The 26,861-nt window shown below is 45.1% G+C and overlaps 1 protein-coding gene across 1 annotated transcript in view; it reads left to right on the plus strand.

The window, feature by feature from the left end:
- The window catches only part of CDH5 (cadherin 5), a 39,380-nt gene extending 12,719 nt beyond the window's left edge, over nucleotides 1–26,661 (plus strand). Inside the window, exons 3-12 of the mRNA XM_045814938.2 lie at nucleotides 3,057–3,345; nucleotides 4,345–4,461; nucleotides 5,394–5,558; nucleotides 6,444–6,631; nucleotides 8,032–8,282; nucleotides 11,607–11,749; nucleotides 13,311–13,435; nucleotides 17,713–17,821; nucleotides 19,910–20,155; nucleotides 21,476–26,661. Of these exons, the coding sequence (XP_045670894.2) occupies nucleotides 3,057–3,345; nucleotides 4,345–4,461; nucleotides 5,394–5,558; nucleotides 6,444–6,631; nucleotides 8,032–8,282; nucleotides 11,607–11,749; nucleotides 13,311–13,435; nucleotides 17,713–17,821; nucleotides 19,910–20,155; nucleotides 21,476–21,993 (2,151 nt within the window). The 3' untranslated portion in view covers nucleotides 21,994–26,661. The remainder of the gene's footprint in view (nucleotides 1–3,056; nucleotides 3,346–4,344; nucleotides 4,462–5,393; nucleotides 5,559–6,443; nucleotides 6,632–8,031; nucleotides 8,283–11,606; nucleotides 11,750–13,310; nucleotides 13,436–17,712; nucleotides 17,822–19,909; nucleotides 20,156–21,475) is intronic.
- Nucleotides 26,662–26,861: the final 200 nt, after the last annotated feature.

Here is a 26,861-nt window from a genome sequence, read left to right on the forward strand (position 1 = left end):
CATCTGCCAAGAGTGTTCACTTGGCACCTGGCATGGGGCCAGGGGACAGAGAAACCACATGCAGTCCCCACCCTGGGAAGGAACAGGGTGCCTGGGAGTGGCAAGGATGAGGCTCCAAGGATCGCCTCCTGGCTCCCACAGACGTAATCTGAGGGAAGGAAATCCCTGTTTATGAAGGCCACAGTCCGGAGCCTTTGTTTACAGATTGGTTGGACAATGGGAGTGATCCCTGAGCAGCCTTCTGAATCCACAAAAATGGGTCAGCATGGCTTTCAGGATTAAGATGTCCAAATACAGTGATAATTTTTTAAAAAAGAAAGAAAGAAAAGGGTTCCCAGAAACCCATAATCTCAGTCTGATCGTGAGAAAAATACCAGATAAATTCCAGTAGAGAAGCATTCTACGAAATACCTGAACAAGTACTCCTCAAAACTGTCAAGGTCATCAAAAACATTGAAAGTCTGAGAAACTGTCATTTCCAAGAGGAGCTCAAAGAAACGTGATGACTAGATGTAATGGGGTGTCCTGGATGGGCTCCTAGAGTAGAGAAAGGACACGAAGCAAAATCTGAGGGCATCTGTATGAACTATGGACCCCAGATACTACAAATGTATCGGTATTGGACCACTAATGATAACCAAGGCACCATGCTAACATAACATCAACAGAAAATGTTGATAATCATGGAAACTGGGAACAGGATGCATGAGAACTCTGTATCATCTTCTCAATTTTTCTATAAATCTATAATTGTTCTAAAAAATTAAATGTTGGGGGGAAGGAGCTTATATTCAAATAGAATCTTATGCAGACTTCCAATAAAATAGGGCAAAGCTCAGTTGGTCCCCATCACTACCCCTGTCCATGTGGGTCCAAATGCACCCCTCCCCAGAACCAAGTTTGGAACTACCAACTAACCCTAAGCAACTCACACAGGGTCCCAGACTGTCCCCTCTCCTTGAATCCCCACTGTTCCCCCAAGACACAGGTTGCAGAGCTGGGGCATTTGCTTCTTGCCTCCTGACCCACTGTTCATCATACGTCCTGGCCCCTGGGTCTTGGGACCTCCTCATGAACCCGCCTGGCCCCTGCACACCACAGCGCTGCTCCACCCAAGGTCAAGCGTCCTCACTCCCTGTCTCACTTCCTCACCTTGCAGACTCTTCTCCAAACTCTGTCATCTAGCTTTCCACCGCACCACTCCCCGCCCCGATGCTACTATCACCAAGGGCTCCAGTGTCTGCACTGCTGCTCCACCCTCGGGATGTCTTCCAGACCCAAGGGATTTGACCACACCCTTCTTGATTCTCCCTCTCCTGTCCTGAAACCCACTCTTTCTTGGTTCTCCTCATCAGACACCTTTACTCAAGGCTCTTGCTCCCTGGACCCTCATATATTGCCCTTCCTCAGAGTCTCAGCCCTGAGAGCAGGAACGGGGTCTGGGTTATCTCTGTGCTGCCAGTGTGCTGCTTGGCACTTACAGGTATCCGATTTATACATTTTTAATTGAATTGAACTATATTTTTTGAACATTCTAACTATCTATGAGAGTACCACTTTATATGCATGAACTATGATTCTCTTATGCTCCTAAGGGTCTCTTCCTAAGATTGTACAAGTGAAATGTTTGGCACTTCTAACCTAGTACCTCTTAACATATGGAGCTACCATGAATAATAACAGGTATTTATTGAGAGCCTGTGCAAGGTGCTTTACGTACATTAGCTTCTAAATCTTGTTCCTGGGGTGCCTGGGTGGCTCAGTCAGTTAAGAATCTTCCTTCAGCTCAGGTTATGGTCTCGGGGTCCTGGGATCAAGCCCCTCGTCAGGCTCCCTGCTCAGCAGGGAGTCCGCTTCTCCCTCTGACCCTCCCCTATCTCATGCTCTCTCTCTCTTACTCTCTCTCAAATAAATAAAATCTTTTAAAAACTTATTTAAAAAATAAATCTTGTTCCTTAGGGCGCTAATAGTATGTGTTACAAAGAAAAAGTGTTCTTATTAGAATGGGAAATCCTGAGTTTTTTCTATAGGGCTATGCATTGTAAATCTCCAAGAAGAGAACATTTTATGTACCATTCCAAAACTAAATTGACCGGAACCAGTGGTGTGCTGATAAATGTTTGACAACTGGTTCTCCAGGAGAAAAAGTCCTGATTCCTAGCATTTGCTCATTTCCATGTGTAAATACTTTCACCATGTCTATTTCAAGTTATCAACTTGATGGCACTGAAGACAGAGTTGTGAAAAGATACGTATTAACAGCACACCGGGTGGGATTTCCAACATTCAACACATAGACATAACCTCAAGAACATAGTAAAATGTAGTACAATCATAAGGAAGCAAAGAATATTGAGTAGGCTACCTTTGATTTTAATATCATTCATTTAATTGATGTTTATATAATTGAAATTTTAATAATGGCTATTTTTAACAACCAGCTCACAAACATTCCTAAAAATGTACGGTGGCTAGCCAGTGCAAGCCATCTCCCAGCTCACTGGGACCAAATTTTCGTGTGGAACAGCAAAAGACACCAGTGTTCCTGGAATTCACTTTCAAAAGTGCCATTCTGCTCATCAGAGCAGCTCAACATCAGAAGCAATATTATTTCCACTTTACAGATGAGGTTACCACAACTCGGAGAGCTTAAGTGACTAGTAAGGGGCAAAATATCCCTTGCCTTCCATTGCACCAAGTTCACTCTTTCACTCAAAAACCTTTTTGTAAACACCTACGATGTTCCAAGCGCTGTTCCTGACACACTAGGGCAGCGTGCTGGGCAAGTCCTATGAATGCAGTGTTCGCAGCGACCTGACTGAGAACAACGTGTCCTAATGACCAGTCAGAGACGCTTGTGAAAGCTGCAGGTGCCACATTTAGGATCCCTGGCCAGCACCACAGATGTGTACACACATGTGCACAAACATGCAGGTGTGCGCATACACACTGACATACCTACATACACTTGCACACTCACATGTGTGCGTGCACACTGACACACGCACACGACCACCCCTGCCCATCCTCAGCTCATGGCGCCTCTTTTTTCCTAGATCAAATCGAGTGTGAACCGCAAGAACGCCAAGTATGTGCTCAAAGGAGAGTCTGTAGGCAAGGTCTTCCGGGTCAGGGAGGACACAGGTGACGTGTATGCCTTTGAGAGGCTGGACAGGGAGAAGATCCCTGAGTACCACCTCACTGCCCTTGTGGTAGACAAGAATACCAACAAGAACCTAGAGTCTCCTTCCAGCTTCACCATCAAAGTTCATGACGTGAATGACAACTGGCCTGTATTCACACACCGGCTGTTCAACGCATCTGTACCAGAGATGTCGGCTGTAGGTACGTGCCCTGCTTCTACCTCCCCCTCCTCCCCAGCTCATCCCCAGCCTGAAGGCACTTCTCCCATCAACAACTTCACTGCCTGGGGTCAGGATTTAGTAAATTCAGTGTAGTTGCTATTTTATGTGTTTTGAAAGAAACACTGGTCTCTAAAGACTAAACTCTGACCTGGCCCCAGACTGAGCCCTAACCCTAGTCATGTGGACTGAGCCCTGATACTGATCATGGACTGAGTCCTGACCCTGATCGTGGACTGAGCCTTGACCATCAGAGACACACATGTTTCACCACTCTTTGAAGCAAACCCCACCCACTGCTCTGACTCAGGACTGGCACTCTAAGAGTGTAGCCTTTGCACAAAAGAATACCAACTCGGCCACCACAGTAAGAAGTCACCTCTAGGATGCATGCAGGAGTGGAGGGGGGAGGACCACCGCCCTCACCCCAAAGGGCAGCACCAGCCTGCACCCCAGGCCTCTCAAAGTTACTACTTCCTCAATTCCACCTCCAGCACGTAGTAGGTACCAGAAAAGGATTCCCTTCTCTACCCCTTGGTCCAAGGTTCCCGGCCAAGAACCTGGGAGATCTTAACAGATCTTCTTGTGAAGTATGCGGATCCTGGAGTTCAAGAGAAACAGAGATGTGACACTCACTCCTGAGGGGCACCTTCCTATTCCTTTGTTCTCCATCCTCACTCCCTTCTACCTTTCCTCGTGACTCCACCTGTTCACCCTCTCCCTCATTTCTCCCATGACTAGAAACAACCTATTCTCTTTGCCTTCTTCAAAGATGACCAGGCTAGACCTCCGGCACTGCCAGCACTTTGCCCCCATGCAGGCTCCTCAGAACACAAAGCAGCCTTTTCTCCCCACCAGGACCTGGGGGAGGTGGGTTAAGGGAACATCAAAGGGTACAGATGGGCCCCATCTGTCCTCATCTGGGAATGGGTCAAGTGGCCAGCAGTCACAAGGCAGTAACCCCTAGATTCTCTTTCCTCAGGGACCTCCGTCATCCGTGTGACAGCAGTTGATGCAGATGACCCCACTGTGGCAGACCATGCCTCTGTCATGTACCAGATCCTGAAGGGAGAAGAATATTTTGCTATTGATGGTTCCGGTCTGTGTTACTAACCCTCCAGGGCAGGCACTGGCTTGGAGCGGGGTAGGGGTGGCTATTCCAAGTGCAGCAGCTGAACGAAGTCTAGTCTGACAGGTGTCACCTACCACCCAACCACACTATCCTAAGGAAACGGTTGCTTATACTATACATTAAGACAAGGTGGCTGGTGAGGAGAGAAGGAAGCAGACAGCTGCCAAAACACGGACTCCAGCCCAGGAAATAAAATCAGGACCCAAACAGCGGCACAAGAAGAATAAGAGAGTGCTGGTTAGCAGCTCTGGGTGGAGAGTCAGACCAACCCAGTTTCCAAGCCCAGTCCCGCTATTCACTCTCTAAAGACCTTAGGCAAGTCAACTAACACCTGCGAGCCTTAGTTCCCTCATCCTGAAGACGGAAAAATGTATATCCATTTTGCACGGCAGCTGTAAGTTTGAATGAAATCATGTATAGAGAATGCATGGCCCATAGTAAGTACCCACTCAGGGTAACTTTAAAAACCTTAAGGACTGAGTTTGGGGAACAAGACAGAAGTCCAGGTGGTCAGGCCTGGGACACACTGCCTTTCGGAAGGATGGCAAGTACAACAGAGCACAGAGACCACCACAACCGATGACGTGCCAAAGCAGGCATCACTAATACATCATAGCACTCTTTCCACACTAAGCCTAGCATGGCCTCACACTCTTTCTCAACACCATGCTCCACGTAGCAAGGACCAATATTGGACCAAACTGTTTGGGCAGCTTTGGTCAAGCAGTGCAGGGTCTGAAGGTAGGGGGTGGTCGGCCAGTGGTTCTCAGCCCTGGCTGCACAATGGAATCACCTGGGGAGCTTTTAAGTCAGGGGGTGCTCTCTGGATAAGGCTCAGGCACCGGTATTCTCTAAAGTCCCTCCAAGTAACACGGCTCCTGCTGGGACACTTTTTGCAGGACTCATTTTCACGACAACCAAAACCTTGGACCGAGAGATGCAGGCCAAGTATGAAATCGTGGTGGAAGCCCGAGATGCCCAAGGCCTCCGTGGGGAGTCAGGCACAGCTACGGTGCTGGTCACTCTGCAGGACATCAATGACAATTTCCCCATCTTCACCCAGCGTGAGCTCTTCCCCCAGGGCCCTGGGGAGGACGGGGGTTGGGAGAATCCAGACTCAGTGACCTGGGGGATCTTGTGGAGAAGCCCAGAGTACCTCCACCTCTCCCTTAACCCCAGGGTGAGTCCAAGGCCCAGTAAAGTCACTTTGGTTGCAGGGAGAGGCTCTGCATCCCATCTCTGCACATATTCCCAAGGCTGTCCAAATGCTACCTGCCACAGTGCCCTCACAGGCCACAGGGAAATCATGCTCCCTGCGATGTGCCACCACCGTGCCCTGAGTGCCACTTTCAGAGAGGACCAGTTTCACCCAGTTTCTATGGGCTTGGAAAAATCCAGGCCCTAGCTAGAAAATCCCTGTAAGCTGATGAACAGGGGTATGGCAAAGTTCCATATCCAGAGCTGAAACTGGGCCCTGAGCCCACCCACAAACTGATTCTCTCCCTCCAAAAAATGTCTGACAAGAGCTTTTCCCATGCCCTGGTTAGGGCTGGAGAGTAAAGTCAGATGGTTCATCACTTATACCCTCCAAAGCTAAGGTATAAGCCATTCAAAGGCTCAGCCATCCCAAGGATGGCCTGAAGTGACCTCCCTGTACATGACAGAAGCTTGCTAAAGGTAAGACTTGTCTCTCTTGTGAAACAATAGGTCCCCTAGCAGAGTACCTAACATACAGTAGGTGCTCAATTAGTATTTGTTAAATGGATGGACAGATGGAAAGTCAGAGCAGAACCTCTTTGCCTAGGGACCCCAAATTCCAGAGGTGGTATTACTATTATTATTTTATTGTGCCCATTTCCTGTATAAAAATGTATTAGGATAGTATAAGGGACAATCACCTTGTCTATCTCATTAACCCAATGCCCTTGGGGGCACCCTATTTGCATCAGCCAAGTACACATTTGCCGTGCCTGAAGACATCCGTGTGGGTAGCTCCTTGGGCTCTCTGTTCGTTGAGGATCCAGATGAGCCCCAGAACCGGATGACCAAGTACAGCATCGTGCAGGGCGAATACAGGGACACCTTCACCATCGAGACAGACCCCAACCACAACGAGGGCATCATCAAGCCCATGAAGGTTTGTAGGCATTCAGCAATGACATCAGATGTGGGGTTTGGGGCTCCCAGCATTCCCAGGACTCACCCAGGGGCTGCTCCAAGGTCAGAGGCCTTCAAAGGTGCACATTCTGGGTCAGCTCAGAGCTGGCCAAGTGCCCTTACAGCTCATGACCCTGGAGCTGGGAAAGGGGAGCCAGAAGAGAAGGTCAGTGCCTTAGGCTGGGTTACCCCAGAAGCAGACCTTAAGGCAAGGATTTGGGATGTAAATAATTTATTGGGAAGCCCCAGGAGCAGTACCACATAAAAGGAAGAATACAGGCTCCTTAACTATCAGGTTATCACTGTGGGCAAATGGGGCACAGTCCCACTGGGGATATCTGGGGAACAGTGGGGAATAGGCCCCAGAGTTGCAGGAGCTGTGGGGGAGGGAGCTGTGGGGTTGGATGAGGGCTCCAGGGGGCATTCACTCTTGCACTTTCTGGCCTGCCCTGGGCACCCATCGAAGTAGAGCGCTAGTAATGTTACAGGCACTTGCAGCAGAGAGCCACGGCAGGGAAGGAAGCAGAAAGTGCTGTGGCGATGTGGGTGGCCATTGGCCATGGCTACTGAGGACAGACAGAGCAGTCAGACCAAATGAATCTGGAAGAGGAAGGAAGAGACACAAAACGCCTCTAGAATGGCCATGCCGAGGGCTGGGGCTACCTGGGCCAAGGATGACCCATCTCAAATGAAACATTCTAGAACCCCTCTGCCTGAGCCGGGCCATTACCCCAACAGCACTCTCCTGAGGCTGTCCCTGGTCCCACCCTGCACTGGGGACTGGAGGCACCCAGGGGAGTCACACAGCCTCCACAGCACCAAAGCTCACAGCAAGTGGGGAAGACATTCATGGACAAACAGGGTGGCCACATGTAAGTGCTCTAGCAACCCATGCAGGGAGCAACTACTTGTGTCAGGGGGCAGGATGGGTTCTGAGAAGACATGATTACCTTTGGATCTGGCTTCTTGAGGGGTGAGTAGGAGTGTGCTAAGCGGGCAAAGGCGGGAGAAGCATCTTGAGCAAAGGCATAAGGAAAAGGCACATTCTCAAGGAGCTGTGGATAGATCTACTAGCTGTGATCCCCTAGAGAGGACAGTGGCTCACCCACTATGTGTCCTCAATACTTGCAACAGGGCCAGTCACACAGTTAGGGTTGGGGGGCAGCCCTGAGGCTGCTGTGATGCAGTGGGGGACAGCCAAAGACAGCCAGCCAGCCCCAGCCGCTCTCTTGATGACCCTGGAAACATCGCTTCTCCAGGCTGCAGGCCCCCATCTGTAAAACGGGTGTCATCCCCGGGCAAACTTGCGGGGTTGCTGTGAAGATCACATGTCACACGCTTGTCTCTGAGCGGTGTTCACCATACTTGTCCCTTCCACAGCCCCTGGACTACGAATACATTCAGCAATACATTTTCACCATCGAGGCCACAGACCCCACCATCAACCTCCACTACCTGAGCAGCGTCTCCATCCGGAAAACTGCCCGTGTCATCATCAATGTCACAGATGTAGATGAGCCCCCCAACTTCAAGCAGTCCTTCTACCACTTCCAGCTGCGGGAGAACCAGAAGAAACCTCTGATTGGCTCAGTGCTGGCCACAGACCCTGACGCAGCTCGGCGGAGCATTGGGTAAGGGATGGAGGGTGTGAGGGTGGTGATGACCATGACGATCCCGACACCGAGGTTCTTCACATCCGCTGGGCTGACAGCAGGACTCAAATGGGGAAAATGGCTTCTCCTGGCACATACACGGGACGTGGCAGAGGCAGGACTAGAAGCCCAAGTTCTTCCACTGACGTGAGTGGCCAGGTGGGATCCTGTCTTGTCCAGACGCCCCCACCCCACGTGGCCCTGGCCATCAGTGCTGTCCAGTGGCCGCTCTACCCTGCAGTGGCTCCCAGAGATCCATCTAGGGAGATCTGATGGCCAAGAGGGTAACCAACTGAGGACACATGAGAAACCCCTTCACTAAACATGTTTTACTAAATTTGCCTTCCCAAAACTACAAAAGGGAAAAAGTGTTCATTTCACAGTGAACCAACTCAAAGATCTACAAAGAAAACATCAGTAACCCCCACTCCCAGGTAACTTATGTTCACAGTTTAAGGTGGTCCTGTCACACCTTTTTTTTCACGACCACACGAACATCTATGTACATATATGGTGGATTTGTTGTCTGTCTGTCTGTCTGTCTGAGGGTTTTGATTGCTTTCAAAATGTCTGGATCACACCACACCCATTTCATCACCATCCATTCTATCTCCGCTAGACTCCCCGCCTCCACACTCTGGGACCAAAAATATAGTTCTAACTCATACATCCTAGAGCCGTATAACAGTTGATTCTAATCCATTCTCATTCTATTCCAAAGGGGTAGCCAATTGTGCTGGCACCATTTATTAAATAAGTCCTCATTTTCCCACCTTTGTCATGTAATATACCCGAGTCTATTTCTGAATTCTCTTTTCTGTCCACTGTTCTGTGGCAAATCCATTCTGCTTTATTGCAGCAACTTTATACTAAAACTTAGTAGATATAAGCCAAGTCTCTCCCTCACTGCTTTTTTACTTTCTATAGTGTTTATGCATTCTCAAACATTCACTCTTTCATATGAACTGTAAAATTCTTTTATCTGTTTTTTTAAAAAACATTAGAATTCTAATAAGATTATGTTATATCAATTCAGGGAGAATTAATATTTCCATGATATCAAGTCTTCTTATTAAGGTCAAAAAATATGTCCCCAAAAATGGAGATTTGGGCCACATCGCACAAGTTCTAGGACTACTACAGTTTTCATGGTTGCTCTATTGTAAATAGACTGTGATGATAATTTTTATTTCTTTATTGATCCAATAATTTATTTAAGAGATTGACTTGATATTTTTCTTTAGCTTTACCAGTGGTAGGGCATTTTTTGTTTTTGCTTTAACTTGTTCTAGGATATAATACAAGTGTGTTTGTTTGTGTTCATTTTTTCTAGAATACCTAAGATTTTGCTTTATATATTTTAATTTTTCTATTCACAAGGGTTCATACCTATTTTACCTTCATTATGACTTGTAACTTTTATCCCTATGAAATTACCCAATTTGTTCTGCTAAATACTTTGCCTTCAGATCCACACTGCCTGATGTTAAGTTTGCCGGTCCTGTTTTCATATTATTTGTGTTTGCCTGATAGAAGATTTCCAACCTGTACTTTCAACTTTTCTAACTTCTGTTTTTCACTTGATATTAAGTTGTCTCTCGAAAATAGAAGGTAGTTGGTTTTGGCTTTTTAATCTAAACTGAGATGCTTTGGGTTTAACCTATTTACATTTGTCATAATAAATTATATGTTTGATCTTACTTTTTTAATTTTGTTGCACATTTCTCATTTCTCAAACTTAATGTTTTTTTTTTCTTTTCCCCCATATTTGCTATAGAGTTTATTTTCTTTTTCTCCTGGATATTTGAATGGAATACATCCATTTTTACTTCTACCAGTGAGACTTACTTCTACCTGTAAGATTAAAAATGTTTTCCTGGACATTTTCTACTTTAACATATCATGCACGTGTACATGCACGCGCACACACATACACACTTCTTTTCTATGTATGATAAAGAAATAAATCATTTCATTTTAATTCCTCCCAAAGAAGGCTTTTTCTTTTTATTTCTTTACATTTCTTAGTTAGATGAAGTTCAGTTTTCATAAAAAAAATTTCAGGACCCATCTCTATGGGTGACATACTTCCTGAGTTCCAGTATGTTTACAAATACCTTAGTTCCTTTGCCTTCTTATGTTAATAACACCATATGTACTCCTATAATCCTCAGAGTATAGAAACTTCACTTCAAAAATAATACCGATGTTTCTAGCATTTAATTTTGTGGGGACATCTGGGGTGAATCTGATTTTCTTCACAAGAACATATTTTTCTGTCTGGACTCTGTCCAGTTCCCTCACATAGCCTTGAAATTCAAAAGTGTCATCAAGATATATGTAAACATTGATCTCTTTTGAAAATTATGCCTGATATTAATGACCTCTTTTAATCTGTAGACTTGAGCCTTTCTTAAGATCAGGAAGTTTTCTTTTAGTCTATCTTTTGTTATTTCTTCTGTTCTATTGGTTCTGGAATTTTCCTTGTTAGCAGCAAATATATAAGTTATATATTACATGTTATATATATTCATCTCTCATTTCTTCACACCTTTTTCTTTTTTTTTTTTAAGATTTTATTTATTTATTTGACAGAGAGAGAGAGACAGCCAGCGAGAGAAGGAACACAAGCAGGGGGAGTGGGAGAGGAAGAAACAGGCTCCCCGTGGAGCAGGGAGCCCGATGCGGGCTCGATCCCAGGACTCCGGGATCACGCCCTGAGCCGAAGGCAGACACTTAACAACTGAGCCACTCAGGCACCTCACTTCACACCTTTTTCTTGATTTCTGGAAGAACTTTTCAAATTTTTACTTCATAAATTTAATTTATTTTCAATTATTTCCTATATTCCAGCTCCTTTTTTATTTCTTCCTGGCTCCAGTCCAGCTATCTTTTCTTTTTCTTCTTTATGTTCAATTAGCCAACATATAATACATCTTTAGTTTCTGACGTAGTGTTCAACCATTCATTAGTTGCGTATAACACCCAGTGCTATCTTTTCATTAATCACAAAAACCAACGCCAGCTCTGATGTACTGGATTATAGCGCCTCCTACCTCTGCTTTCAAAGTGCTACCAAGGGAGTCTCAAGGCACCACCTTCAGCTCGGCCAGGGTAGCATTGCTAAAATTGAAGGGATTATCCCACCACTGTGAATCCCTCTAGGTAGTAGAACACAATGAGCAGTGGGAGGAGGATGGAGGGGCTGCGACTGATAGATCCTGATGGGCCTCATCAGTCATGCTGAGAAGGTTGCGCTCAGCAAAGAACAATGGAAAACCATGAATTTCTCTCCCCTGGCAGATATTCCATCCGCAAGACCAGTGACAAGGGACAGTTCTTCCGAATAACCAAGCAAGGGAACATTTACAATGAGAAAGAATTGGACAGAGAAATCTACCCCTGGTATAACCTGACAGTGGAGGCCAAAGAACTGGATTCTAGCGGTGAGTAGCCCCACATGCCAGGGGACCTGGGCTTTTCTCCTTTCCCTCATTCCTTTAAAATAGGCATAATCTGTCATCTCGATCTCTAGAGGTATTATACGCTCCTGCTGAAGCACTACTTGGCTGAAATACTATAGAGCCTCCATGCCCAAGTTGTGCACGGACCAGCAGCATCCACATCACCTGAGACCTTGTTGGGAGGGTAGAATCTTGGGCCATCCCCAGACTGAATCAGAATCTCATGCACATTCCAGTTTAAGAAGCACAGTCCTAAAACAGCCTGCTAGACGTCCCTGTGATGAAAATCACATAAGGCACCTTTTAAACACAGACCCCTCCCTGGAGGTTCTGGTCCAGTGATCCAGAAACGGGGCTAAGAAGTGTACACGTGATTCTTATTATCATGGATGTTTGGAAAGGACTGTTTGCTGGGAGGGGCAGGAGATGATTTATATGCCAGTCAGTGGGTTGAATTCGAAATCTGAAGCAGCTTCCAACTTTAGGTTCTCCGGCTTAGTGTAACTTTTGCCAGAGAGAAAGGCAAGTATTGGAGTTTTCCATCCTTATAAAACTTAACATGAGAAAAAACACGGCCGCCCTCCAAGAGACGGATTAATATTCCTGCCTCACTTAAGACACCACCAGGGCCCAGAGAGGCCAATGACTTGACCAAGGCCCTACTGGTGCTACCCTAGAGGGCCTCTGCCTCCTGATGTGCCTCTGAGACTTGGTCATCCCCCCCACTTAGCAGCCAAGCCCCAACTGCAACGGGCTCCCATGTGTTTTCCAGATCAGTCTTTGCCTCTTTCTTCCCCATCTAATCTCATTCACACAATTTTTAAACTTTAAAAGTAATAGTTTGTTGTTAATTTTAAAATATGAGAGAAAATACAGAAAAAGAGAAGAAAACCATCCCCTCGTAATCCCACCACACACAGATAATTACTGTTAGCACTTTAGTATACTTCCTCTGGGTTTTTTTTCTATACGTATTTTACATAACCGAGATCATAATACTTATATAAAAATCAGATCCTGCATTTTTAGTTAACCTTTTCCCGGAACCATTTTCTCATGGTACTAAAATATCTTTTTTTAATACATTTTTAAATGTAATTTCCATGGGTATCGCAAATGGCCACACATTCCATTCTTTTAAAGTGGTTTAATTTGTGAACCCCATCTCATTTAGGTTGTTAACCTTTTAATTATGTTGTGATTAATTTTATTGATTTAAATAAATTACATTTATTTAAAGTAATTACGTAAACTATTGGATCAATTTGATAATTTGTTAATTTAATTAAAACCTTCTTTAATTGGCTTGCATTGTTCACCTTTTTGATTCTTACAAGTAACTGTTTAATAAACATCCCTGTGCATGAAGCTTGAGGTCCCCCTCTCTTCCTCTTCCACCCCTTTCATCCAGAATGCCACCCCTGGCCTCTCTTCCAGAGGTCCCTAGCCCCCTCTTCCTGCAAAAAGGGCACCCCTCCAGAATTCCCCATCCACATACCTTCTATCTCTGGGGCTGGCATCATGAGCACTTTCCTCCCTGCAGGGTACCCCACAGGCAAAGAATCCATTGTGCAAGTCCACATCGAAATTATGGATGAGAATGACAACCCTCCAGAGTTTGCCCAGCCCTATGAGCCCAGAGTGTGTGAGAACGCTGCCCAGGGCAAGGTGAGTCTGGCTCAGGTGGGAGGGCAGGACACACCCACTGAGGACAGGCTGAGAGGCAGCACCTCCCACCCACAGCCAGCGGGCACTTCACTGAGCTTAATGTAACCTGAACATCAGCCTTGAGGAAAGGCATCGTTATACCCACAAGAAACTAAGGTCCATCAAAAGAAAGCTGGGGTAGCAATTCTCATATCAGATAAATTGGATTTTAAACTACAGACTATAGTTAGAGATGCAGAAGGGCACTATATTATTCTTAAGGGAAGTATTCAACAAGTGGATATGACAATTATAAATATATATGCCCCCAACAGGGGAGCAGCAAGATACACAAGCCAACTCTTAACCAGAATAAAGAGACATATAAATAAAAATACATTAATAGTAGGGGACCTCAACACTCCACTATCAGAAATAGACAGAACACCCTGGCAAAAACTAAGCAAAGAATCAAAGGCTTTGAATGCCATACTCGACGAGTTGGACCTCATAGATATATATAGAACACTACACCCCAGAACCAAAGAATACTCATTCTATTCTAATGCCCATGGAACATTCTCAAGAATAGACCATGTTCTGGGACACAAAACAGGTCTCAACCGATACCAAAAGATTGAAATTATCCCCTGCATATTCTCAGACCACAACGCTCTGAAATTGGAACTCAACCACAAGGAAAAATTTGGAAGAAACTCAAACACTTGGAGACTAAGAACCATCCTGCTCAGGAATGACTCGATAAACCAGGAAATCAAAAATCAAATTAAACAATTTATGGAGACCAATGAGAATGAAAATACAACAGTCCAAAACCTATGGGATACTGCAAAGGCAGTCCTAAGGGGGAAATACATAGCCATCCAAGCCTCACTCAAAAGAACAGAAAAATCTAAAATGCAGTTTTTATATTCTCACCTCAAGAAGCTGGAACAGCAACAGAGGGACAGGCCTAATCCACGCACGAGGAAGCAGTTGACCAAAATTAGAGCTGAAATCAATCAAGCAGAAACCAGAAGTACAGTAGAGCAGATCAACAGGACTAGAAGCTGGTTCTTTGAGAGAATCAATAAAATTGACAGACCCCTGGCAAGACTTATCCAAAAGAAAAGAGAAAGGACCCAGATTATTAAAATTATGAACGAAAAAGGAGAGGTCACGACGAGCACCATTGAAATTGGAAGGATTATTAGAAATTTTTATCAACAGCTATATGCCAATAAACTAAGCAATCTGGAAGAGATGGAATCCTTCCTGGAAACCTATAAACTACCAAGATTGAAACCGGAAGAAATTGATTCCTTAAACAGGCCAATTAATTATGAAGAAATTGAGTCAGTGATAAACAACCTTCCAAATAACAAAACTCCAGGCCCAGACGGTTTTCCTGGGGAATTCTACCAAACATTCAAAGAAGAAATAATACCTATTCTCCTAAAGCTATTTCAAAAAATAGAAACAGAAGGAAAGCTACCAAACTCATTTTATGAGGCCAATATTACCTTGATCCCCAAACCAGGCAAAGACCCCATCAAAAAGGAGAATTACAGACCGATTTCCCTAATGAATATGGACGCCAAAATCCTCAACAAGATACTTGCTAATAGAATCCAACAGTACATTAAAAGGATTATCCATCACGATCAAGTGGGATTCATACCTGGGATGCAAGCGTGGTTCAATATTCGCAAATCAATCAGCGTGATACATCAAATCAACAAGAAAAGACTCAGGAACCATATGATCCTCTCAATCGATGCCGAAAAAGCATTTGACAAAATACAGCATCCTTTCCTGATTAAAACCCTTCAGAGTGTTGGAATAGAAGGTACATTTCTCAATCTCATAAAAGCCATCTATGAAAAGCCTACTGCAAATATTATTCTCAATGGAGAAAAACTGGAAGCATTTCCCTTAAGATCAGGAACTCGACAAGGATGCCCACTCTTGCCACTATTATTCAACATAGTACTAGAAGTCCTTGCAACAGCAATCAGATGACAAAAAGGGATCAAAGGTATTCAAATTGGCAAAGAAGAAGTCAAAATGTCTCTCTTTGCAGATGACATGATACTCTATATGGAAAACCCAAAAGAAGCCACTCCCAAACTATTAGAAGTTATAGAGCAATTCAGTAACGTGGCAGGATACAAAATCAATGCTCAGAAATCAGTTGCATTTCTATACACGAATAACGAGACCGAAGAAAGAGAAATTAGGGAATCCATCCCATTTACAATAGCACCAAAAACCATACGTTACCTTGGAATTAACTTAACCAGAGACGTAAAGGACCTATATTCTAGAAACTATAAATCACTCTTAAAAGACATTGAGGAAGACATAAAAAGATGGAAAGATATTCCATGCTCATGGATCGGAAGAATTAACATAGTTAAAATGTCCATGCTACCCAGAGCAATCTACACTTTCAATGCTATCCCGATCAAAATACCAAGGACATTTTTCAAAGAACTGGAACAAACAGTCCTTAAATTTGTATGGAAACAGAAAAGGCCCCGAATCTCCAAGGAACTGCTGAAAAGGAAAAACAAAGCTGGGGGCATCACAATGCCAGATTTCGAGCTGTACTACAAAGCTGTGATCACAAAGACAGCATGGTACTGGCACAAAAACAGACACATAGACCAATGGAACAGAATAGAGAACCCAGAAATGGACCCTCGGCTCTTTGGGCAACTAATATTTGATAAAGCAGGAAAAAACATCCGGTGGGAAAAAGACAGTCTCTTCAATAAATGGTGCTGGGAAAATTGGACAGCTACATGCAAGAGAATGAAACTTGACCACTATCTCACACCATACACAAAAATAAACTCCAAATGGATGAAAGACCTCGATGTGAGACAGGAATCCATCAAAATTCTAGAGGAGAACATAGGCAACAACCTCTACGACATCGGCCAAAGCAACCTTTTTCATGACACATCCCCAAAGGCAAGAGAAACAAAAGATAAAATGAATTTATGGGACTTCATCAAGATTAAAAGTTTCTGCACATCCAAGGAAACAGTCAGAAAAACTAAGAGGCAGCCCACGGAATGGGAGAATATATTTGCAAATGACACTACAGATAAAGGACTGGTATCCAAGATCTACAAAGAACTTCTCAAACTCAATACACGAGAAACAAATTAACAAATCAAAAAATGGGCAGAAGATATGAACAGACACTTTTCCAATGAAGACATACAAATGGCTAACAGACACATGAAAAAATGTTCAAAATCATTAGCCATCAAGGAAATTCAAATCAAAACCACACTGAGATACCACCTTACGCCAGTTAGAATGGCAAAAATTGACAAGGCAAGAAACAACAATTGTTGGAGAGGATGTGGAGAAAGGGGATCCCTCCTACATTGTTGGTGGGAATGCAAGTTGGTACAGCCACTCTGGAAAACAGTGTGGAGGTCCCTTAAAAAGTTAAAAATTGAGCTACCCTATGATCCAGCCATTGCACTACTGGGTATTTACCCCAAAGATACAGACGTAGTGAAGAGAAGGGCCATATGCACCCCAATGTTCATAGCAGCAATGTCCACAATAGCTAAATTGTGGAAGGAGCCGAGATGCCCTTCAACAGATGACTGGATTAAGAAGTTGTGGTCCATATATACAATGGAATATTACTCAGCTATCAGAAAGAACGAGTTCTCAACATTTGCTACAACATGGACAGCACTGGAGGAGATAATGCTAAGTGAAATAAGTCAAGCAGAGAAAGACAACTATCATATGATTTCTCTCATCTATGGAACATAAGAACTAGGATGATCGGTAGGGGAAGAAAGGGATAAAGAAAGGGGGGGTAATCAGAAGGGGGAATGAAACATGAGAGACTATGGACTATGAGAAACAAACTGAGGACTTCAGAGGGGAGGGGGGTGGGGGAATGGGATAGACCGGTGATGGGTAGTAAGGAGGGCACGTATTGCATGGTGCACTGGGTGTTATACACAACTAATGAATCATCGAGCCTTACATCGGAAACCGGGGATGTACTGTATGGTGACTAACATAATATAATAAAAAATCATTTAAAAAAAAAAAAAAAAGAAACTAAGGTCCAGCGGGGATGTGTGGAGAATACACTGGTGAGGCGGGTGGTCCAAAGAGTGGCTTTGTGGAGACCATTTAGGTTAGTGTTGCAGGTGAGATCCAGCCATGGTCAAGTCTGAACCCAAAGTCACCACCACTAACCCCCCGACCACCCCAACACCACCAATGACTGTCCCCCATTTTCCATATTCCAGCTGGTCGTGCAAATCTCAGCAATAGACAAGGACATAACACCACGAGATGTGAAGTTCAAATTCTCCCTGACCACTGAGGACAGCAACTTCACCCTCACAGATAATCACGGTATGCATCAGAGTAGTCAGCCCGGCTACTGGTAGGGGCAGGGTTATTGGAGTTTGGAAACATCAGCGTCAAAGAGCAAGCCAACAAATGGGGTGCGGGGGGTAGGGGAGCAGGTCCCGACTGGGGTCTTCAAATTATGGGATATTTTGTATAACTCCTTTCTGGTCTGTGCCATAGTCAGAGCTACCCTGGCCAAACTGCCAAGTCCACACTCCCCAGAAGATGCTCAGGTCAACAAGGAATATGGAATAGATATAGAGTGCAGACACTTGCCCGGTTCACTAACGAGCCAAGGGATTTCTTCCCACACTGCATCTCTATGCTCAGCACAACTGTAAATTCTCTATGAACTTTGAGGTCACTACCAAAGAGTCTAAATTGAAAATGTGAAATCCCAAATGCCAAGAATACAATGAACTTTGTCTTAATTCAGCTACGATGACTACTTACCACAAGGTGGCCCCAGGACAGCATCTGGTCCACTCCTCACAGCCCAGAGTCTGTGATATCAGTAGTGGCTGATCAGAGCTTCTGATAAGCATGTGCTTACAAGAGTGATGACGCTGAGCTGGTTAACTTTAGCCAAAAGTAGACAGGCTTCCATGGCTTCAGCAGCTTCCTGAGAAAAACAGAGAAACATTGCTCTTGGGTCTCAACAGAGCCATCCTTCACCCAGCACAGGGTGGGATTCCTGCCTATCTCTGATTGGCAAACTGATGGATGAGGATCCCTGTACCGGACAGCCATTGCCACCTGTGAGGAAGGTCAGGGCCGCTGAGAGTGTGAGGCAGACCTAGGGGATCAGCCACAGACCCATCCTTAAGGAGCCTCCTGTGGGACTGGAAAGGCGGCCATGCTGTGTTGGCAGTCAATGACAGACCATTCAAATGCTCAGCTGTCTTTAGCAGAAAAATACCCATCACCCCATCCCCCATGTTCACCTCAATCCCACCTCAGAGGGGGTCTGCACTGGGATAGAAAGCTTAAGTGCCACCCCAGAGGCACCCCGTGTACAACCAGGAGGCAAGCCTATTGGTGCCAGATTCACTTACAGCATGAATGTCCTGTTAGGATAGTAAATGAGTATAGTGAGAAAACTCTCATTTCTCTCATAAAGTATCAATGGCCATATAGCTATTATTTTCAATTATAATAGACATGGTTACTTAGTAACAAAATGTAATTAGCTTTCATTTGAAATGTAAACGATAGCCTCCTTTGCTTTTGGCCAGCTTCCTGAGTGAGCTGATCCTGCAGGGCTAGATAAATCCTAGAGCAGGGAATCCCTAAACCCTCTGACCATTACATTATAACTCCCCAGGAGCCTGCATAAGGCAAACTATCTGGCCTCTGCCCAGAGCCACTGAATTTGAAATGGGGGGGGGGGGGCAGAGGGGAGGGATATGGAGGGGAAGAGAGAGCAGGTTCTGAAAATCAGCATGTTTAAAAAGCTCTCCAGGGCGTTCTTCTGTATGTAGAATCATTGATCAGAGCCGGGAGGGAAAGCCAATATTTGGGCCAAAGCACATTCCCAGTTCCAGCCTGCCCAGGAAATCCTCAGTTACACATGTCACCACTCTCTCAGTGCCCCAGGAAACATGTTCATTGTTTCCACTTTCTAGTGGATTTTCAGGAAGAGCAGAAAAAGCCTTCCAAGTTAGCCCAGTGCTAAAAGACTTCTAAACGCTTTCTTTTTTCCCCCATCGTCAAAGCTTGAAATAACGCATTAATTGAGCCAAAAGTAACCACCTGTTACTGGAGCGGGATTAGGGAAGAGGAGGTGGGGGTCAAACATATGGGCTGCTCACAGAAACAGAAAGCGAGGATTTTACATTTTGGCCAAGCCATTCTTAGAGGCTAGGTCAAAGCAGCTGCCCCAAATGTCCCCTCTCTGGAGGAAAAGACACACACTCAAATGGCTGAAATATGAGGCAGGGGATGCAAAGGGCAGAGAAGCAGCCCAGACTGCATGTGGGCTGGCACAGTCACGGAGGCCTCCCTGGAGGAGGCAGACCACACCGTCAGTGTGGATGAGCAGACAGGCACTGCGGAGAGCAGAGCCTGACTCTGTAGCCCTGGTGTTTCCAGATAACACGGCCAACATCACAGTCAAGTATGGACAGTTTGACCGGGAGCGTGCCAAGGTCCACCACCTGCCTGTGCTCATCTCAGACAATGGGAGGCCGAGCCTCACAGGCACCAGCACACTGGTCGTGACCATTTGCAAGTGCAACGAACATGGCGAGTTCACACACTGTGAAGAGATGGCAGGTCAGGCAGGCGTCAGCATCCAGGCGCTGGTAGCTATCTTCCTCTGCATCCTCACCATCACAGGTCAGTGCCCAGGAGGGTGGGGAGGGGACACTAGGGGTGCTGGGGGGTGCTTCGCAGGAGGAGGAAGAGACCAGGGATCCAAGGGGCAACCCTGCCTCCAGCCCATATCCCACCCTGGGCCTCGGGGTTCCACAGCAGAACACAGGGATAGAAGTTCTATCTCCCTAGATGCCTAAGGGTGGGGGTAGATGTGGGGAAAGGGAGAGTTCAAGGCCCTCCCCCCACTTTAAAATACTTTACATATATGACATCCATGCATTCAATTTATATGTTTGGAGCACTTACTACATTCCAGGCACTGTTCTAGGCATTTATTTACATGAACCCTATTTTGGAAAAAAAAAAAAAATGCCTCTTTAAAAAAAAAAAAAAAAACACGGAAAATTTAAAAAATTCTAACTTAGATCACCTCCAGTGGCTTTCTTTCCTTTTTTCCTACAGCCTTGATTTTTTTTTTTTCTTGCTTGGGCCTCAGAAATGTTAGGAGCGTTTTAGGCATTGCCTTATTTTGAGTTACCCAGGAAGCAGACATTGGGGTACAAGTGATTTATTTTAGAAGTGCTCCCAGGAAGCCCTAGAAGGAGGAGGGGGGAGTGAAACAGGGAAGGGAGGCAGGTGATGAAGGGAGAGTTGTCAATACAAGTTATTATTGTGGGTCCCTGGAGCTTCCCGCCATAGGGGATGGGGAAGCAGTGGGGCACTCAAGGCAGGTGTTTATCCACCAGCTCCCCTCAGCTGATGGTTAGGGGCTTCTCCCAGGGAAATAAATTCTCCTGCACTTCACCAGCCCTGAAATGGGGCAGGAGCCAGCCCTCTACAGGAATGTTAGAGATCGTCCTGTGCACTGAAATGACAGGCCTTGGTGATACTGTGGGGGCACCCACATTATCTGTTCCAGGCTTTTCCTGCCAGTGCCCCCCCCCCCTCAGAGACCCCTGCGTGTGCCACCATTCTGGCGCTTCCCTGGCGGATCCAGACTCAGACCCTCTTTTAATAGTAACCGGTGATCATGATAATGACATCACCACCACACAGAGAATTATAGAGAATTGCACTTAACCTCCCAACTACCTTACGAAATATAAACAAAGCAGAGAAGTTATCGTGGGTCCATGGAGCGGGGAGGGGGGGGGTTCCCCGGGTACCCCGCTAGGTGTCTGGACCCAACCAACCTCTGCGTTGGCCCAGGTGTCGCTGGGAGGCTGGGCTGGCCAGGGGAATTTCCTGGGAGGAGGGGAGCATGCAGGGCAGCCGCAGAGGCTGGGGCCACCTGATGAGGGCCGTATCTGACTGGCTCTGACTGGCTCTGACTGGCTGCAGTGATCACCCTCCTCATCTTCCTGAGGCGGCGACTCCGGAAACAGGCCCGCGCCCACGGCAAGAGCGTGCCCGAGATCCATGAGCAGCTGGTCACCTACGACGAGGAGGGCGGCGGCGAGATGGACACCACGAGCTATGACGTGTCGGTGCTCAACTCCGTGCGGCGCGGCGGCTCCAAACCCCCGCGACCCGCGCTGGAGGCGCGGCCGTCCGTCTACGCGCAGGTGCAGAAGCCACCACGGCACGCGCCCGCAGTGCATGGTGGGCCCGGGGAGATGGCCGCCATGATCGAGGTGAAGAAGGACGAGGCAGACCACGACGGCGGCGGCCCGCCTTACGACACGCTGCACATCTACGGCTACGAGGGCGCCGAGTCCATCGCCGAGTCCCTCAGCTCGCTGGGCACGGATTCATCCGACTCGGACATCGATTACGACTTCCTCAACGACTGGGGGCCCAGGTTCAAGATGCTGGCTGAGCTGTACCGCTCAGACCCCCAGGAGGAGCTGCTGTACTAGGGAGCTGTGGGCCTCTAGGTCTGGGGACCCAAACCACTGCAGCTCGGGCCAGTCGGACACCAGGCACTGAGCACGCAAATTGTAGCACTGACACCCCAGCCCAGCAGCCCTTCCTCGTGGGTCCCAGAGACTTCACCACCTTGGATAGCAAACTCCAGGTCCTTGAAAGGTCCAGGAACATATTTCGGTGACAGCACCCCCCTAAATGCTGGAAGATCCAGGCTGGGGTTCTGTCTGGGCTCGGACACCCACAACCCTGTCACCTGGGACCACGGGTCCAACCCAAAGACTCTCTGTGGCTCCACAAAGCAGCTTATGTTCAACTGCCAGGGGGAGATCTTCCCTCGAAATCTCTGAACCCCCTGGTGAGGTTGGTGAGGTCGGGGAGGTCCTTGTGCCTGTCTGCCTGAGGCAAAGGGCTGGATGGCATGGCCTGTGGGGCAAAACTCTCTGCAGCCCAGTCCCACAGGAGACTGGAACCATCCATCAGCCTACCCTACTTCAACTTCCTCCACTCTCCCAAGTCCTCCACCATTCCCAGCCTCTCCCCAGTCCTGTCAAGAAGGAGGAGGGGGCCCCTTGACAGCTATGGAAGCTGGGTCCTGAAGTGACCTCACTGGCCTGCCACGCCCATAACTGCTGTACTAAGCACTGAGAATTCAACCAAAGTCAGGAAAATGGCTTGTTGAATTTTGAAGCAACTGTGAATCCATCCTGGAGGGACAATGAAGACCAAGTGTGACAGATCATATGGTGAGGGCCACCTCCACACCCACACCCTTTGGAGAGAGCCTGGGGTAGCTGTGACCCCATTTTGAGATTCATCAAAAAACTCTCCAGTTTTGCCTGGGAAGTAGAGCCGGTGATTCCAGAAGACCTCCCCTGTAGATGCCTTGCCTAGTCACTCATTCATGCTCTCTCTTTCTCTCTCTCTTTTCATCTACTCCTTATCTCTTGACTTGAAGGCCCTCAAGATCTGACCCTAGGCAACTCTGGCCAAAGTCCAAACCCAAACATGACTGCACTACAGAACTGTGCTGTTTGCCTTTGCGCACCTCGTTGTTGCCACATCTCAGGAAACCCCTGCAGGGCCCCTGCCCTGTCCTTGCCCTGGGTCATCTGTGCATCTCCCACTTTCAGCCAAATATGGAACATTCCATTGGAAACATGTCCTGGGGAAGTGGCATCACTCAACAGAAGGGGGCAGGACAGGAGGGAAACTCTCCAACTCACCCTTGGTCATGGACTGAGGTTCCACTCCAGACAAGGGCCCTCACACTTCAGGAGATTGTAGATAACACTGATTTTTTTTAACCAATATCTAGTTTTTGTAATTTCTTTGTTTACTAATAATACTTACACATTTCTAGCTCTCACAGACATATAGAATAAGGGATTTTGCATAATAAGTGGGTTGCTATTTAGGTTAACAACTTCAATTCAGGTTTTTTAGTTGGATGAACAAATTCCTGTAACTTCCTTTTTCCTATTATTGTAGTAATTATTCTAGTGATAATGACTATATATAGGCCACACTGGTGCATGGGACGTACTGTATTTTTTTTATACCTAAATAAATAAAAATCTTGAAATTCTTTTATTTCTAGAGCTGAGAAAGCTCATGTGAAACATACACATCATCGTCACCACCACCACCATCATCATCAAAGGAACTCTGGACGCAAGGGGACATTTACAAACAGGATTTCAGAGACACTCACTCTGCATTGCAGCTTAGAATAACACCTAGTCCAGCCCCCTTTCTTCCCAGAGCTCAGTGCCTTCACTCAGCCTCTGTACATGCCTCCCAATCCCACCTCCACCCTATACAACAGGCAGGGCCTCTGGAAGCTGGAGCTGACACACCATTTGCATTTGGCAAATGAAGCAGGGCGGGTGAGATTCATCGGCAGTGAGGGAGGAAATCAACTTCTAATTAGTTGGTTGACAGGAGTGAGCAGCTGGCACTGTATTGGGGTGTGTGCACCCAACAGTGGAGCCCTGCCTGGAAAACCTCACAATCAAAATGAGAAGAGGAAACCTCCTCGTCAGACTCAGGTCTTGAATTGGGGAGGTAAGGATTGAAGTTCACTCCAACAAGGCCCCTGCTCCTTGACCCCTACCTGGAGGATTTCTTGGGGACTGTGTCCTCCAAGGGTGATATTTTGTTAAAACTCTCAGGGGTCAATTTGCCTTAATTCCAATTTTGCTCTAACTTCGTTTGTGATTTCCTTTTTGATCCATTGGTTATTTGGAATGCATTATTTAATTTTCACGTATTTGTGAATTTTTCAAATTTCCTGCTCTTATTGATTTCTACTTCCATTCCCTTATGGTTAGAGAACATAATTTTTATTATTTCAATCCTTATAAATTTATTTCAGACTTGTCTTATGCCTTAACATATGTTTTATTCTGGAGAATATTCCGTGTGCACTTGAGAGGGATGTGTATTTTGCTGTTGGTAGTGGTGTATTTTATAGGTGTTTGTTAGATATAGCCGGTTTGTAGTGTTGTTCAATTCTTTTACTCCCTCACTGATCTGTCTAGTTATAGGCTATCCTTTATTGAAAGTGGGGTGCTGAAATCTCCAACTATTATAGTTGAATTATTTTTCCCTTCAATTCTGTCAGTTTTTGCTTTATGTATTTTAAGTCTCTGCTGTTAGGGGCATATAGGTTTATAATTGTTATCCTGAAGAATTGACCCTTTAGCATTATAAAATGTACTTTTGTATCTGGTAACAATTTTCATCATTCTGTTTCATCTAATATTAGTATAGTCGCTCCAGCTCTCTTTCAGTTAGTTTACATAGTATATCTTTTTCCATCTTTTTACTTTCAGCCATTTTTTAAATAGAAAGTGTGTCTTCTGTGGACAAAATATAAGTGGATTGTGGCAGTTTATCCACCTACTAATCTCTGATTTTTGATTGGCATGTTTAATCCTTTTACATTTAATGTAATAACTATAAGGTAAATATGTCTGCTATTTTCCAATTTTTTTCTATATCTTATATCTTTTTTGTTCCTCTATTACCCCATTACTGCCTTCTTTTATGTTAAATAGGTATTTTCTAGTGTACCATTTTAATTCTCTTGTCATGTCTTTTACTTTTTTAAATTTCCTTAGTGGTTCCCATTAGGATTATACTTAAAATCTTATAACAATCCCATTAGAATTTTTACTAACGTAATTTAAGTACTGTACAAAACTTTGTTTCTATATAGCTCTACTCCCTCTTGCCTCCTTTGCACTATCCATTGTTGTACATATTACATTTTTTATACATTGTATGCATAAATTTTATACAGTTGGCTTTTAAATCAGATAGGAGGGGGAAAGTTACACACAAAAATATGACTATTTAAATTTTTATATCTACCTATACAATTACCTTTACTGCTGACCTTTATTTCTTCATATGGATTCAAGTTATTGTCTATGTCTTTTCTTTTCAACATGAATGACTCTCCTTAGTAATTTTTGTAGGGAAAGTCTGGTAGTGAGAAATTCTACTTTGTTTATCTGGGCATTGATTTCTCCTTTATTTTTCCAAAATACAGAATTCTTCACCTTTTTCTTTTAGCACTATGAATGTCATTCCACTGCCTTCTGGCCTACCTGGCTTCTGATGAGAAATTGGCTGTTAATCTTACTGAGGAAACTTTGTATGTGATAAATCATTTCTCTCTTCTTCCTTTCAATATTCCCTCTGTCTTTGATCTTCAACAGTTTCATTATGATGTGTTCAGGATAAATCCTAATAGTTTATCTTATTGGAGTTCATTGAACTTATTGGAGTTCATTGAACTTATTGGATGTGATTAATATTTCTATCAAATTTGAAAGTTTGGGGGCATTATCTCTTCAGATATTCTTTCTGTGTGCCTGTCTCTCTCTCTCCCTCTCTCTCTCTCTCTCCCTTCTCTGGGACTCCCATAATGCATATATGAGTATGTCTGATGCTGTACAATAGCTATCTAAGGGTCTATTCATTTTCTTCATTCTTTTTGTTGTTGTTCCTCAGACTAGATACTCTCAATTGATCTATCTTCAAGATTACTGATCTTTCTTCAGCTAACTCACATCTGTTCTTGAGATCTTCTGAATTTTTCATTTCATTTATTATGTTTTAAACTCCAGAGTTTCTATTTGGTGTTTTTTTTAATAATTTCTACCTCTTTACTGATACTCTCTCTTTGGTGAGACATAATCCTCACATTTTTCTTTAGTTCTTTAGACATGGTTTTCTTTAGTTCTTTGAATGTATTTTAAATAACTAGGTTAAACTCTTTGTCTAGTAAGTCCAACATCTGGGTTTCTTAAGGGATAGTTCTATCTATTGCTTTTTTTTCCTACAAATGGGCCATACTTTCTGGTTTCTTTGTATGTCTCATAATTTTTGTAGAAGGTTGGGTATTTTAAATACCCAATAATATAATGTGGCAACTGTGGAAACCATACCCTTTCCCCCCACAGTTTGTTGTTTTTGATTTTTGTTGCTGCTGCAGTTTGTTTAGCGGCTTTCCTAAACTAATGCTGTCAAATTTGTACTCGTCATTGTGTGTAGCCACTGAAGTCTCTGCTTGGTGGTAGTCAGCTAATGAGTGGTCAGATACCCCCTGAAATGCTTGAAACCAATAAATCTCTCAGTGCTTGCTAAAAGGCTCTGTGTGTATGTTGGAAAACTTCTCCAAAGCTCAGGCAGACAGTTTACAATTCAGCCTTAGCCTTCCCTTTCTGATTGCACAGAGCCTCAAGGTCTGCCAGAAGTGAGAGCTTAGGGTTTCCCCTGGTCTCTCCTGGACATGTGCCCTACACATATGAGTGGCCTTTTAGATTCCCAGAAATATGCCAGAGTTTTT

This window comes from Ursus americanus, chromosome 21 (genome assembly GCF_024610735.1).
Source record: "Ursus americanus isolate L20-20 chromosome 21, mUrsAme1.1.p, whole genome shotgun sequence".
Taxonomy (NCBI): Eukaryota; Metazoa; Chordata; class Mammalia; order Carnivora; family Ursidae; genus Ursus; species Ursus americanus.